We start from the raw sequence: 13,974 nt of genomic DNA on the forward strand, positions 1-13,974 counted from the left end.
GTTCAAACATTTTTTAAATAATTCTATATCTCTCTAAAAAAAAACAATACTATTTTTGTTGGCTGAGTACAGTTATTGGAGAGCATTCCTTCAAAACCTGCTCAAACAACGAACTCTGACTTGGCTGCACAATTGTTGAAAATCTCCTTGTTGTGCGTCTTCCGTGTTCTTTTGGAGGAAGGGGAGGAGGATCTATAAATGAAGAAATATCTGCAAGTGATTTAAAAGGTTTAATTCCAGTGGTTTTGTTTGAATCAGGTTCACTAGCAGATTTTTCCGAACTGTGAGATTCTTTTGATTTAACTCGCTTCTTAGGAGCAAGAGCACTTGGAATTGGTGATTTAGTGCTTTCATCTTTCTCCAAAAGCAGTCCTTTCGCTGTAGATTTTGATTTCGGAATTTGTGGGATTTTTAACTTGGAAGCCTTTGCGAGGTCATCTGAATTATTTCTCGCTGTTGTATTTCGAGGAGATTTCGAAACAGCTTTAGAATCTTTGCCATCGGAAGATTTTCTTGACTTTTTCACTGATTTTGGTTTAGTAGTCTTCTTTTCTGGAGTTGTGTCTTTGAAGTGGCCACTTTCATCGAACTCGGCAAACTTCTTTTCCCCAATATTTAAACCAGATTTTCCATCTTCAAGGAATAAACACGCATTCTCTTGTTTGTTTATTGGTAATGTGAAATCAAGTGAAAACATTTGTATTTCTCGCTCAGAAGGTATTCTAACAACGCCACTTTTGTTTGGAGACTCAGCGTTATAATTTCCTGAAGAAAATACTGTAATTCCATGCTTCTCTGCAAATAAGTTGCAACCATTCTGTACACATTGATGAGCTCGAATCATTAAAGATAAATTATTCGATTTTAAGAAGGAAATAACTGCATCAATAGAGTATCGTACGCCTAATCCTCTTCTATTCTCTGCAAAGAGCTCTTCAGAATCGATAGGATCTGACCAGAGGACGTCACTCAATAATTGATTGTCAGAGTATGATTCTATTGGGCGTTTGATACGCATCATATCATCAATTGAATTAAGAAGTGGAGAGATACCCCCATGAACACAAAATATCTTATCTGAAATGTTGGCTGCTAAAGGCATGAATTTGAAGACCTCTTGGAAACTATTCCATATAGATTCATCTTTGTACTTCGATATAACTTCATCGTAGAAACCAAAAACGCGATTAATTACAGAAAATTTGTGATTTCCTCTTAATATATGCACATTACTTGGGTATTTGATCATTAAGGTAAGTATCAGTGTAATCACAAGAACTGAATTAGCACCTCTGTCAACGTAATCTCCTAAAAAGTTAAAATAAGTTAACTATTATATAGGTACTGAAGAGGACAATTTTAGGGCTTCATGAAGTTTGATATAAAAAAAATACACCAACAATTTGGATGAAATGTAGTATCTTTCTTTACAACCTTACTGCTTTTCAGTATAGAACAACATCTTCAATCGAAGATAACTTCATTGTTAATCCTTAATTTGCTCAGAATATATTTCTTATTTCACAAGTCTGAAATGTGAAAAAATTGATGTTTCGATCTATGTCTAGATGTTTCTGCGGGTTACATCTCGATCGGGCATATTCATCTGATTTGATATGGAATTGTTACATTTGAATCACAATATATTCTTTTTCATGACTATTGTAATATCATCAAAGAATCAATTTTAGTATTTATAATGTTAATAATTTTCCATACATTTGAATCTGCTATTTAACATAAGAATTTTAGGATTTTGCTTATATGAATTATGTATAATTGATTCAATTGCACTTTATGATTATTTGGACAAATCAAAATTATCGGGTATCAATAAGAAGACATTTTATGAAACAAATGATCTAACTTGTTTATACTAAAGTTAGATCCCATATTTCAAGCACAAATATCTATAAAATTTTAATGGCAGATGCAGATATTATTATTGGAAGGCATCGGCGAGCTGTTCCATTTTCATTAGGATGCGGTGATAGCTTCAAAATCTTAAGAAAACCTATATCTCAGCTCCAAGAACTCTCTCATAACTACATTATTTTTTTAAATTCAAAATCTCATCATCCTTTGTTAAATACAGTAATTGGAACATCATACGATAGGAATGCTCTTACAGTTCATGATGTATCTCGCAATCATTTTCTTTTACATGGTTCGTTATTATTTGAAGCAATCAATTCACGCATTACTTTTATAAAAGATCCCTGGATTCCTGCACAATGGGATGCAAATACCTCATCTGTTTCAACAAGATCAAAATGTACAAATTTTTCAATAAATAAAGAAAATACATTTGGATTTGCATCCACATTAACAAAACCAGCCATATTTTCATTATCATATACATTATCAGAACTAAGATTCAACAATATTACTTATCTAAATTACGATCTTAACATTTTAGATTTGAAAACAAGCGATTTTATTCCAGGAGAAACCATAACGATCTCCAAAGATAATACTATTTCGCTATTCGATAAAGATACTATTGTTTCTTCAGTCAAAGTTGAAGGCCACGAAACATGGGATTTATCTCCAATAAATTTCCTTCAAAACCCACGAGTTGTATGTACAGGATTCTCTGATTCACTACAAATTATTGATTTTCGCCAAAAAGAACCTGCACCATTGACAGCAGCAGCGAATTTTCCATCATCAATTGTTCCATTAAAAAATCCATTTCATCTTGTTGTCTCGACTCCGGACAACTTGAGTATTTACGATATGAGGTTCCCTCATCGTCCTGAAGACATTCTTCCATACTATTTCAAGTCATGTCCAACATCCATGAAAGTAGATCGAAGAGGTGATTTTGATGTTGTTTTTTGCCAATGCAGCGAAAGTTCTGAAGTAATTGCATTTCCTTTCAACGATATGCACTTCGGAGCGCCTTGTATGCCATTCCAATTAACAGTTGCTGACTATATTACTAAGAATCCATCGAATTTAACTGGTTTGGAAGTAATTTCTGATTCTTGTTACCTTCAATTTGAAAATGGAGGTGTTTTTTCTGTTGATCTCGATCCTAGTAAGCCAGCGAAGAAGATAAATGTACCTGTTTTCATTAGGAATGAAGAAGACTTGCCGAAAGATAATTTCATTATGAAACCACAGTTCGATGAAATGGATTTCTCTCAAGATAAAACAAAGGAAGATCATATTAATTGGAAAGAAACATTTCCTGAAATGAAAAACGCTCCGCCAAACAGTTTATATGAAATTAAAAATGAGGAAATACCAGAAGCTGACTCTGTAATTGATAATTATTTGATAGAAATCGAAGATGCTTTGCAATTCGAAGATGATGATTTGGATACTGCAATTCCTGCAATTTGGAAAAACCATCTTGATACAATTTCGAAATACCTTCAGCAAACTGAATAATTATACTTTTGTTTGTTTATAGAGATAAAATTATACTTTCTTTTTTTAAAACATCTTCCATTTTATTCAAAACAGCTAAAAATATGACTTTCTCAATCAAAATATGTCGAATTATCATATTGATTATACTATTTTTATGGATGATTACAAATTTGATTCAAAAGATGAACATAAGGTCACGGCTTTGGAAGATAATTCAACTAATAACATAAATTTTGTTTATTCTTGGATTGAAAATGCACTCTTTATCATTGAAAAAACGCCAAGAGATAATATAGATAATCTTAATTGTGTGGAATCTGCATACAAAAGCTTAGATTCATCATACAAATTCATTGAATCTACTAAAATTAGCAACTTTATTGACGAAACTATTCTAAATCAGTTATTTCAAGATCTAATTTCCGAAAATAGCATAATTGCACAAGGAGCATCAATTCTTTTACGATCCTATGCTAAAGACCAATCAAAGCTATTACTTGATTTCTCACAAAATGATGTATTTCAGAATCTGTTACAAATTTTGATAGACAATCACAATAAAACTATATTAGCAAATATTACCAGTGTTATTATCGAGTGTTTATGCAGAAAGGCACTGATTTCACAAGAAATGATACAAAATTATAAAGATTTACTATTTAATTCAATCAAAAGTTTAATTACCAATGCATCAGACTATAATGATTCAAACACATCGAATATACTTTATTTACGTGCATTACTCCTTCTCTACACTTATATTAAAAATTATAATATTGATGAAAGCATTTGCGTTCAATTACATGCATTACTTCAAGAGTTCAATGAGATATGGATTAATTTAGAAAATGAAGACGCAATGAAATTTTATTTTTGGACTTATTTTGATTTAATTCATTCAAATCAAGAATTAGAGTTAAATGATCAATTTTATAGCATATTAATCAAATGGATGAACATATATAACTCAGATTGCTTAAATTTAGTTGTTTATTTACTAAATTTAAATAAATTTCCTCAAATTGATGATACAGACTTTGCACTACAACAATTATGCAAGACAAAAGATTCACAGCAATTTCTATTGTTATTGGATTTAGAAGAAGCTCTTTTTGAGCAAAATCCTTTTAATTTAGATTATTTTTTCAACAAAGATCGAAGTTTCCCAGTTCTAATTAACGGGAATGCTGAAATGCTATCTTTTGCTTGTTTACAGCGACTTTCATTATTTTATGCAAATATTTGCTTAATGAGTGAATATACAGAACAACTTTTCATATCAGGAAGTTTTAATATCTTCAAGCGAACATTTGATCCTGACAGTAGTTATTGTGAATTGATAATTAAAGCAATTCTAAAATTTTTATACAACGAAACCATCAGAAAATCTATCCTGAGAGATTTGGAAAATGATGCATCACTAATTGAAGATATCCAAACCTGTGCTGAATCCGAAAACAAAGAAATTTCCGAAATTTCAGAATTTTTCATAAACGAGTATGAAAGAATTAAAGACGAATCATCTCAATCATAACATAACAAACTATAATAACTATTTATTCATTACATTTATTCATTTCGAACTTGAAAAATTTCATAAAGATACTATTTGTGTTCTTTTAAATGCTTATATGTTGTGCATTGTTTCCACATAGGATAAAGTCAGGAATAGATGTTTTTAATCAATCATGAATTGAAAAAACTAAAATTCTATCACAAAGATTGAGTTTTGACAGCATTCTAAGCAAACAATAGAATAAATCTGCCCCGATACTTTGAACGATGAAAATCCTAAGCCACTGTAATAAAATTAATCCTCAATTGTTGTATATATTGATATCTTTCTCTCATAAAAATCTGTAAGACCGTTTTCGCGAAAAAGTCATTTTACATACATGCGTTACTTAGTTAGGCGATTGTTCTAACCTCAACCATAAAAATAATGCAAAATATTGAAAGTCTAGATATAATTAAAATAGACTCTAAATATTGCCGCTGCACTTAAAACAAGATTTAACAAATTATGTTTAGATGCATTACATAAATTTGTATTTGCTAGAAAAGCATATTTTAATGTAATCAAATTCAATATCTCAGAATTATTTGATTTTTGAAGCAGAGTTTAACTGCAATTGTTTTATACACTGTGTCCTGATTTCATTTCCGTAGAGTCGAAAAAATCGAATTTTTTTAGGTGCAACTCCAGGCATGAAAAAAATGAGGCAAAAAAAACGCTTTCTTTAAGATAATATGGTGACTTTGAGATTCACCTACCATATATGTATATCTTTATATGAAGGATTACTATCGTATTGTGTATGGTAGCAATGAAAGACATCTATCATGTAAGCCTACAAGATGCTATTAAGTTGATGAAAATTGAGAGGAGATAGGTGGTCGGTCGGAACCCTTAAGTCAAAAAAGTTACCACGCCAGTTCTTAACACGCGAGAAACCGTCAGACTGTATCATATAGATTTAAATTCAAGAAGAATAATGTTATTGTGCGAATGCGTTACACGTTCGAAGAGTTAAATTTTTGGATGGAAATCCCAGTTAGTATCTAGTAATTCGGTACCAAGGGTCTACGCCCCTCGGACCCCAAATTACTAGAATTTACAAAAACCATTTGACATGTAAATTTTTTGACATTTACAAAATAAAAAAAAATAATTTTTAAAAAATAAACTTTAAAAAATAAACGTTAAAATTTTTGACATTTACAAAATAAAAAAATAATTTTTTAAAAATAAACTTAAAAATAAACATTAAAATTTTTATTTATTTTTTTATCATAGATTTTAACACCCAGAGTAAAAAAATAAACTTAAAAATAAATTAACTCAAAAATTTTTTAATTTCTGTATATACTAAATTTTTCATAAATGATAAAATTAATTTTAGGGTAGATCTAACCCGATATCTAACCTCATTTCTAACCTTGTGAATTTTCAGCAGTAAATATGCTGGCATGATTCAGGGATGTCATCGCTGCTGTCTTCAAACTCTTTTATAGATTCATACCATAAACGAGCTTCACGGGAGATGAGGAGTAATGAAACGATAATTAATAATTTATTAGTAAAATTCATTTTATATAAAAATAAAATTTTATATCTAATCTGATTTTTCGAATTCTTCTAACTTCTTCTTCAGTTCTGCTATATTATCTTCATATAATTTAATCTTTCTCAAAATACCATTTTTATCTAATGGCTGCTTAATTTTTCTAAATTGAACTCTACCATCTTTCATTTGATGAACATAAAAACCTTCTGGAATAGTTCCTGATTTAATGTATTCAACTAAAAACTTTTGTTTTGTTGCTTCAGTAATTTTAGTACTCATTTTATTAAAAGTAAAAAATAAAAAATATTTTTAAAATTAACTTTATTTTTTATGAGGACTCTCTGAGTTCATCTGAGCCGCTTAGCGGCTTCGTCGTCTTTTCCTTAATTCCTGCGGATCAACTAGGTCGGTTGAAGGTCTATTACTTTCTTTATAGTGTTTATAAAGTTTATAAGCCGCCATATGATAAGGATAATTAAACCATAAATACGCTTTACCTAAAGTTTCAATCGATTATATAAATCATTATTGTTAGGCGTTTCAGGTGGTGCAGGGTATTCGAGAACATCTCTAACCATTTAATTACTTTAAAACTCTTGGTTTCTTTTTAGTTTTTAACGGTTTCTTTGCTTTTGCGATTTTAGCTAAAATATATCTTCGACCGTAATGGAACCAATTCGAACCTCCTGTTTTAGGGTCAAAAGGTCTTCCATAACCGCCAGGGTCATATGGTGCGACTGCAGTTACTGGCGCTGGCGCTGGTGCTGAATTAATCGGCGGTGCCTCAATTGGTGGATATTCTGGCTGTTTCTCCTTTTCTTTAAGTGAATTTAATTTAAACTCTTCACCATTCAACTGACCTTTAAAATCTTTTAGCTGCTTAGATATTTCATTATCTTCACCTAAAAGGTTTTGCGACTGGTCAGCGACCCAGTTACCTAATTTCTTTAACTTTTCAGATTTTAATTTTCTGGCAGCAGCTCCCACAAGCATTCCAGCATTATTTTTTAAAGCTTTTGATACAGCTCCACCAGTTAAACCGTCAATAGCCTTATAACCTCCATACAAAGCTGATAGTGTTGAAAATACCATTTAATGCTTATTAAAATCATTTCTCATAATGATTAACTCATAAAATTTTTCATCGGAGCTAAACGTTAATGAAACTCTGACTTTTTCACCACTGAACCTCTTTATTAGTTCATTAATTCTATCAATTATATTAGCACATTTACTTACATCATCAATGATAGTAATATCATCACAAATTATTTTTACATTTAACGACGTCATTTATTACAAATTAATTTCTTCTATTCTTTAAATAATTAACTGCAGGCGTACTACGTGGGAGTGGGTCGTGGCGCCTTATGTGCTGGCTAATTGCTTGAAACAGTGTATATTTTTCAGACCTGTTGGAATAATATCAGCCACGGCAGTTTGATTAATCGGTGTTCTATATAAATTTCTGTATAAATATGGTCCAGCTACCGCACCTGCAGCTAATAAAAGACCTACAGGAATTACAATTCTATTATAGTTCCGCGGTTTAGGGTCTTCATCAAAACTAGCCCATGCGCTTTCAGTCGTTGAACTCATTTATATATAATTAAATTTTAATAAGCGATTAATATGAGTTCGATAATAATGCTATCTTTTCTATCACCAGGAAGGACAATATCTTTTAGGCTCGATGGTTCAACTAATTTTATATTAAATTTATTAACATAATTAGTTATTGAATAATGCTTCGGCGGAGAATATAAGCAGTTCGTTAAACATAAAATTGAATCTTCTGCGAACTCACTTATACTCGATTTAATTATTACTGGTTCTCTTGACCAAACGCTGTGAAAAGAAATTGAAGTTAATAAATTACCTTCTGCCCTCACGGCTATTGATTTTGGTAAATATTCTAAAAGGTCGATTAATGCTATTTCTTTTGCTCCAAAAAGAGCCATTTTCTTAAAACATTCTTCATCATTGATTCCTGTAATAGCTCTAAAATTATTATTCGTGTATATATTTTCAATCTCATCACCGACAGCACCATCTTTTAAATCAAATATGAAACCAGCTTTTGAATTTGAATTAACACGAAATTCTATTGAATTAGTTTCAAAACTATAAAACATATCAACTTCATTAGGTTGAGGATATCCGGCACCTTTTAACTGTTCAATAAGAACCGATTTAATCTTTTTATTAAATGCTGTCATATCATCTCCTGTGTCTAAATCTATATAAATCTGTAAATCATATTGATGATTATCTCTTATTATTCCAAAGTTATATAATTCAATGGTTCGTCCTGCAGGAATGGTTTTTATCTGTCTTATTTCAATTGCTTTTTCACCAGTGTTATAATCAACCCAGTGTTTAGGGTATTCATAAATGTATTCACCATTGATTATTTTAAACGGTTGTGAAAATATGTGCTCATAATAGATTTTAATACTTTTATCATTAAGACTGGGAACGGTATTAACAAAATTTCTGACTTGCATTTTTAATTATAATAAAATGAAACATTTATTTGAAGAAGTAGATGAAAAAATGAATGAAAAATCTGATAAACTCAATAGTTCATTAATTCTTCCCTTCAGTAAGGATTATCAGTTCTGTTCAAACGGTGTGTATTTCTATTGCGGAAAAATGGGTTCGGGAAAGACTTTTAATTTAATTTGTCATATTTTAATTACTGAACGATTAGGTCAAGATTCATATAGGGTGTCCAAAGGTGCGTTTAGCACAGCGCTCTATATGAGACTATTAAAGGAGATATATGCTGATTATAAATATATAATAAAAAATATGAATATATGTATATGATGAGTAAGTTGTATTTTGGCGCCATGCCGGGATATAAAATGAATTTTGAGACAAGAGGCGGTTTCGCGGGAAATTTTGGCGGGATTTTTTTCATTTTTTTAATGAATCATAAAGAAAACATCCGCGCTCTTGCAAAAAAATGCAAAGACTGTAAAAAATCTACGAGACATTGGTAAAATGCTTCGGTATGGATGCTCCTAGCTATTCCACTGTAACGTATCATGTTAGGATGTATCACTTCATGAACAAAAAGGCGCCCATCATAAAAATTGACAAAAAATCGCCGGATCAAAGAAAAATCAAAGCAATTCTTCAAGCGCTAGATGAAGACCCAAGAGCATCACTCAGAAGGATAGAGGAGATGACAAAGATACCACGTACAACAGTCAGTTATTATCTGCACAATTATTTGAACTACAAACTAGCGTATACACGTTGGGTTCCGCACAACCTTAATTCAGTTCAAAAAAAATCTAGAGTCCAATCTTCGAAAGAGCTCCTCTCTATATTGGGTGCGTATCAATCCAAGAAGTTTCGCTTTTTAGTAACAGGGGACGAGTCTTGGTTTCAATATGCAACAGAAGCCAAAATCATGTGGATCCCGAAGGATGAAAATCCGCAAACATTCCCGAAGAAAAAAATTGACACACCAATGATGATGTTGTCGGTTTTTTGGGGCGTGAATGGCATCATCGCAATTGATATTCTTCAAAAACCTAATACGATGAATGCTCAGTATCTAATTGACAATGTTCTTACTCAAATTATCAATTCTGATGAGTTTGAGAAATCCAAACAACAAAAACAAAAGTTTGCAATTCATTTTGATAATTCAAGAGTTCACAAAAGTCATAAGGTAATGAATTACTTGGTGGAAAACAATGTCAAAGTTGTTCCAAACCCAATTTATTCACCTGATATTGCACCCTCTGACTTTTATTTATTCGGCACGCTAAAAAAGAGAGCTGAAGGACGCGAATTCGCGAGTCCAGATGATCTTGAAAATTTTGTAAGAGAGCAATTTGAGCAATTTTCTCATGATGATTTAAAGCGTGTCTTTCAAGCCTGGATCGATCGCTGCGAACGCGTGATTGAATCCAATGGTGATTATATTTAAATAAACTTTATATATATGTAACTTGTTTATTTCTATTCGCAGTATTCAGGTTTGTGCTAAACACACCTTTGGACACCGTATATTATGACCAAATCATTATATCAGCAACTTCAGATTCAATGGATTCAACAGCGAAGACATTTATGAGTAAAGTTCAGGCATCAGTAATTAAAGTTCCAGATAGCGAATTAATTTCTTTTCTTCAACAATATATAAGAAGAAAGAAGAAATATTATGCAATAGTTGAATTTATACAATCAGGAATGCAAAAGACCTCGGAAGAAATGGAAAGAATTATTGATAAACATCATTTGAGACAGCAGGATGGTACGTATGATATGAAACGATTGACAAACTACATTCTCTCGAAACTTTCAAAATATCCTTTTAAAAAATATCCTTCAAACACTTTATTAGTTTGTGATGATTTCGCTGGTAAAGGTTTAGTTTCAAAACCAGATTCGCCATTAGCTAATTTAATTACTAAAGTCAGACATTATCACATGACTGTAGCAATACTAATGCAGACGTGGAGGTTTTTAGCTTTAAACATTAAACGTCTCATTACTGATTTCGTTATATTTCAAGGTTTCTCAAAATACGATATAGAATTAATTTGGAAGCAATCAGGTATAACATTACCTTTTGATGAAATCTGGGATGCTTATAAATCACTCATTTCACCACGTTCATATTTAGAAATTCATATAATGACTAATACAATTAATGTTAAAAATATACCTTGCGAAAGACCAACATTATTTTAAAGCTTTATTTTTAGATGAGGTGTAGTGAATAGATTCCATCCATCTCTATCACTATTTCTGTTTATATTTTTGGTGTCATTCATGTCCACACTTTCTGGATCAGTCAATTTTTGAGGATAAAGATTAGAATAACTGTTTTTAATTGATGGTGCTTCACCGTTTAACGCATAAACTCTATTACTTTCTGCATATTTAATGTTTGAACCACCAGAACCATCATTTACGTAAATAGTAAATGGTTTATAATCGATGTTCATATTTCGACTTCTGCCTTTTGATTTCTTATTTAACACCTCAACATCTTTATAAACTGCGCCCATTTCAGTGAATTCAATTATATTTTCATTTTCAAGTTTCACATTTAAACCTTTATCAAAGATATTATTCATTTTTATAGTAATAAAAGGTTTTTATTCTTTAGAAAATGAGAAGTAAATCCATCTTAGCCGGTGCGGTGAATGTTCCAATCGAACCTACATCTAATGTTGATTCAAGAACGACAAATAATATTATAATCAAAAATTACAGCTCCGAAAACTTGAAAGATAAAGAGCCGGAGCTAAAATCCGTTAATTTAAACACAGCTTCAAACACAAATGCTAACAGTGAAGTTAAGTTAGAATATCCACCTCCATTAGAACCAATCATATCGCGTGATGCCAACGACAATCCATATTCAAACATTCAAACTAATCCTTCAGATAACGTAGACCATTACCTCCTTAATTTATACCAAACAATATTACTCAAAGACGATAAGAAGCTTTTGGTAAATCTTATTAGTAAGAATCAAATAATTTTAACAAAGGAGGATTTAGAAAATGTTATATCAAGAATAACAGGGAAACAGTGCGTTATTGATTATCTCGACCCCGAAATCGAATGTTGCGGTCAGATGCCGGTATTTATGAAAATCGGTAGTATTAGAATAATCGAAACACCAGGAACTACAGGAGTTGAGTTTAAGTATAAATATTCGAATGAATATACAAAACTTTCAACAGAATATAAACTTTGCTTGAAATATGTTTTAACGAATTAGGTCAGTCGATGAAAAAAAATTCGGCTTAAGTCAAAAGTTTATAATATCTATCTAAAACTTCTTCAACACTTTCGAACTCATCTTCATAATGCAAGCCTAATTTAATTGATTTAGTACTGTTTTCAGAAACGCAATAAACATTTGTTTTCTTCACCGACATAACCAATTCATTTGTATCATCAAATAATAACAACCATTGTTCATTATTCAGTATATAAATTTCATACTTTATATTTTTGGAAATGAGTTCTCTGATAAGTCGTTGCATTTAATATTTTCTAAAAAATCAACATCTATGGTCATCTGCACAGGAGCTTTAATTTCAATTGGTTCGCCTTGAAAATCAACTAATCTAAATGTCATATCTTTTAAATGGTGTGGTTGAATTCGAACCCATTTTCCTTCGTGCCTTAATAGAATCGGAAAATTAGGCATGAATACAGAATTAACGGCGTAACAGAACGATTTATATTCTATAACAGAATTTTTATTATTAACTCCTGAAATTCCTGTTACATTACTTATTTTTGATTCAACATATAAACAGTTTCCATAACATATGTAGGGTGCAGATTTCATTTCAATTATATATTTTTGATTTTCAATAGAAGATTTCAACGGTAATTCTTGATGATAAGCACCTAGTAATAAACGTGCTCGATGAGTCATATCAGTAATTTTAAATTCTTTTTCGGAACTAAATTTTATTATTCCTGAATCAGTTAATTCACAGTTAAGGGCTCCGTTAAATTTTTCATCAATGAGATCCTGAATCTTTTTCTCTAACGTATCAATATCATATTTATTTCTTGCTTTAAAATGAATTTCAGTACTAATACCATCGATTTCAAAAGTAATGAAATCGTTAGTGTCTGTTATAACAAATGAAGCGATAGTGCTAAAATCAAGAACTCTGAAAGCTAGTGGTTCATTCTGAAGACCAAGGTTAGTTTGTAATTTTAATGTCCCGTAATCATTAGGATCAGTACTTTGCAAATAGAACAACATTTTTATTCTAATTAAAAATATGAGTATATCCGCATATTCTTATGAAGCTGATAGAGCGAAAAGATTAATTTTTGGTTCATACACGTTTTCATTTGATGATGAGCATTTAATAATCACTGATGGAAAAACTGAACATTATATCTCATGGAAAGAATATGAAAAATTTATTCCAATATTAAAGCCATGTACAATGCCTTTCATAAAGGACGGTGAAATTATTGAAAAAGATAACACAACAGTATATAGATCTGTTTATGAAGCATTAGAATATATGTTGAATCATAATCCCGAAAGATTTGATCCAAGCACTACGCCATGTGCAATGCCCTTTATTAAGGACGGTGAAATCGTAAGAGTTCCGAATTCAACGGTTTATACAGCTGTTCAAAACAGTTTACAAAACATTTTAGCGAATATCTTTAATTCAGAAACTACAGAAATAAAATTACCGTATATAACAGATGCTAAAGAAATTAAATCAAGAATTACAACATTATTTACGTCACTTAATGATTTAATGACTTATATAATTAATACTCCTTCTCCGACTACGGCATTTGATCCAAATTCGACGGTTTGTAGTGTACCTTTCATTAATGACAGTTCATTAATTGAATTAAGGGATTCAACAGTAAATGAATCATTAAAAGCTTCATTAATGAAAATCATTGATTTTAACTCATTTATGAATACATATAATTCATTCATTAATGTTTCATACACTTCTAAAGAAGGTGAGCCAAAAACTATAGATAAAGC

The 13,974-nt window shown here is 30.9% G+C and overlaps 8 protein-coding genes and 1 pseudogene across 9 annotated transcripts, besides 4 other annotated features; 4 read left to right on the forward strand and 5 right to left on the reverse strand.

The window, feature by feature from the left end:
- Positions 1–34: 34 nt before the first annotated feature.
- TVAGG3_0077940 (phosphoprotein phosphatase protein) lies at positions 35–1,388 on the reverse strand (the record flags this gene model as incomplete). The annotated part of the gene is made up of 1 exon (XM_001320243.1): positions 50–1,249. One exon carries the CDS (start codon positions 1,247–1,249, stop codon positions 50–52), a length of 1,200 nt encoding a protein of 399 aa, XP_001320278.1.
- Positions 1,389–1,923: 535 nt separating this feature from the next.
- On the forward strand, positions 1,924–3,430 carry TVAGG3_0077950 (tricorn protease domain 2 family; the record flags this gene model as incomplete). Its single annotated transcript, XM_001320242.1, has 1 exon — positions 1,924–3,399. One exon carries the CDS (start codon positions 1,924–1,926, stop codon positions 3,397–3,399), a length of 1,476 nt encoding a protein of 491 aa, XP_001320277.1.
- Positions 3,431–3,489: 59 nt separating this feature from the next.
- On the forward strand, positions 3,490–5,256 carry TVAGG3_0077960 (uncharacterized protein; the record flags this gene model as incomplete). The annotated part of the gene is made up of 1 exon (XM_001320241.1): positions 3,536–4,915. The coding sequence occupies one exon, from the start codon at positions 3,536–3,538 to the stop codon at positions 4,913–4,915; it is 1,380 nt and encodes a 459-aa protein (XP_001320276.1).
- Positions 5,257–6,497: 1,241 nt separating this feature from the next.
- Positions 6,498–6,728, reverse strand: TVAGG3_0077970 (uncharacterized protein; the record flags this gene model as incomplete). Its single annotated transcript, XM_051221942.1, has 1 exon — positions 6,498–6,728. One exon carries the CDS (start codon positions 6,726–6,728, stop codon positions 6,498–6,500), a length of 231 nt encoding a protein of 76 aa, XP_051106928.1.
- Positions 6,729–7,031: 303 nt separating this feature from the next.
- TVAGG3_0077980 (protein of unknown function, DUF4107 family) lies at positions 7,032–7,541 on the reverse strand (the record flags this gene model as incomplete). Its single annotated transcript, XM_001320240.2, has 1 exon — positions 7,032–7,541. One exon carries the CDS (start codon positions 7,539–7,541, stop codon positions 7,032–7,034), a length of 510 nt encoding a protein of 169 aa, XP_001320275.2.
- A 527-nt stretch (positions 7,542–8,068) lies between these two features.
- Positions 8,069–13,974: part of a mobile genetic element that runs on past the window's edge.
- TVAGG3_0078000 (uncharacterized protein) lies at positions 8,126–8,956 on the reverse strand (the record flags this gene model as incomplete). The annotated part of the gene is made up of 1 exon (XM_051221943.1): positions 8,126–8,956. A coding segment is annotated over one exon (831 nt), but the record flags the coding sequence as incomplete, so codon positions are not given.
- Positions 9,176–9,203: a terminal%2Cinverted (terminal inverted repeat of Mariner transposon ID:TVAGG3_0078010).
- Positions 9,176–10,478: a mobile genetic element.
- TVAGG3_0078020 lies at positions 9,272–10,398 on the forward strand (annotated as a pseudogene). The gene has a single exon. A coding segment is annotated over exon 1 (1,127 nt).
- Positions 10,451–10,478: a terminal%2Cinverted (terminal inverted repeat of Mariner transposon ID:TVAGG3_0078010).
- TVAGG3_0078030 (uncharacterized protein) lies at positions 11,590–12,207 on the forward strand (the record flags this gene model as incomplete). Its single annotated transcript, XM_051221944.1, has 1 exon — positions 11,590–12,207. The coding sequence occupies one exon, from the start codon at positions 11,590–11,592 to the stop codon at positions 12,205–12,207; it is 618 nt and encodes a 205-aa protein (XP_051106930.1).
- TVAGG3_0078040 (uncharacterized protein) lies at positions 12,489–13,215 on the reverse strand (the record flags this gene model as incomplete). Its single annotated transcript, XM_051221945.1, has 1 exon — positions 12,489–13,215. A coding segment is annotated over one exon (727 nt), but the record flags the coding sequence as incomplete, so codon positions are not given.

Source organism: Trichomonas vaginalis, chromosome IV (assembly GCF_026262505.1).
Source record: "Trichomonas vaginalis G3 chromosome IV, whole genome shotgun sequence".
In the NCBI taxonomy this organism is placed as follows: Eukaryota; Parabasalia; order Trichomonadida; family Trichomonadidae; genus Trichomonas; species Trichomonas vaginalis.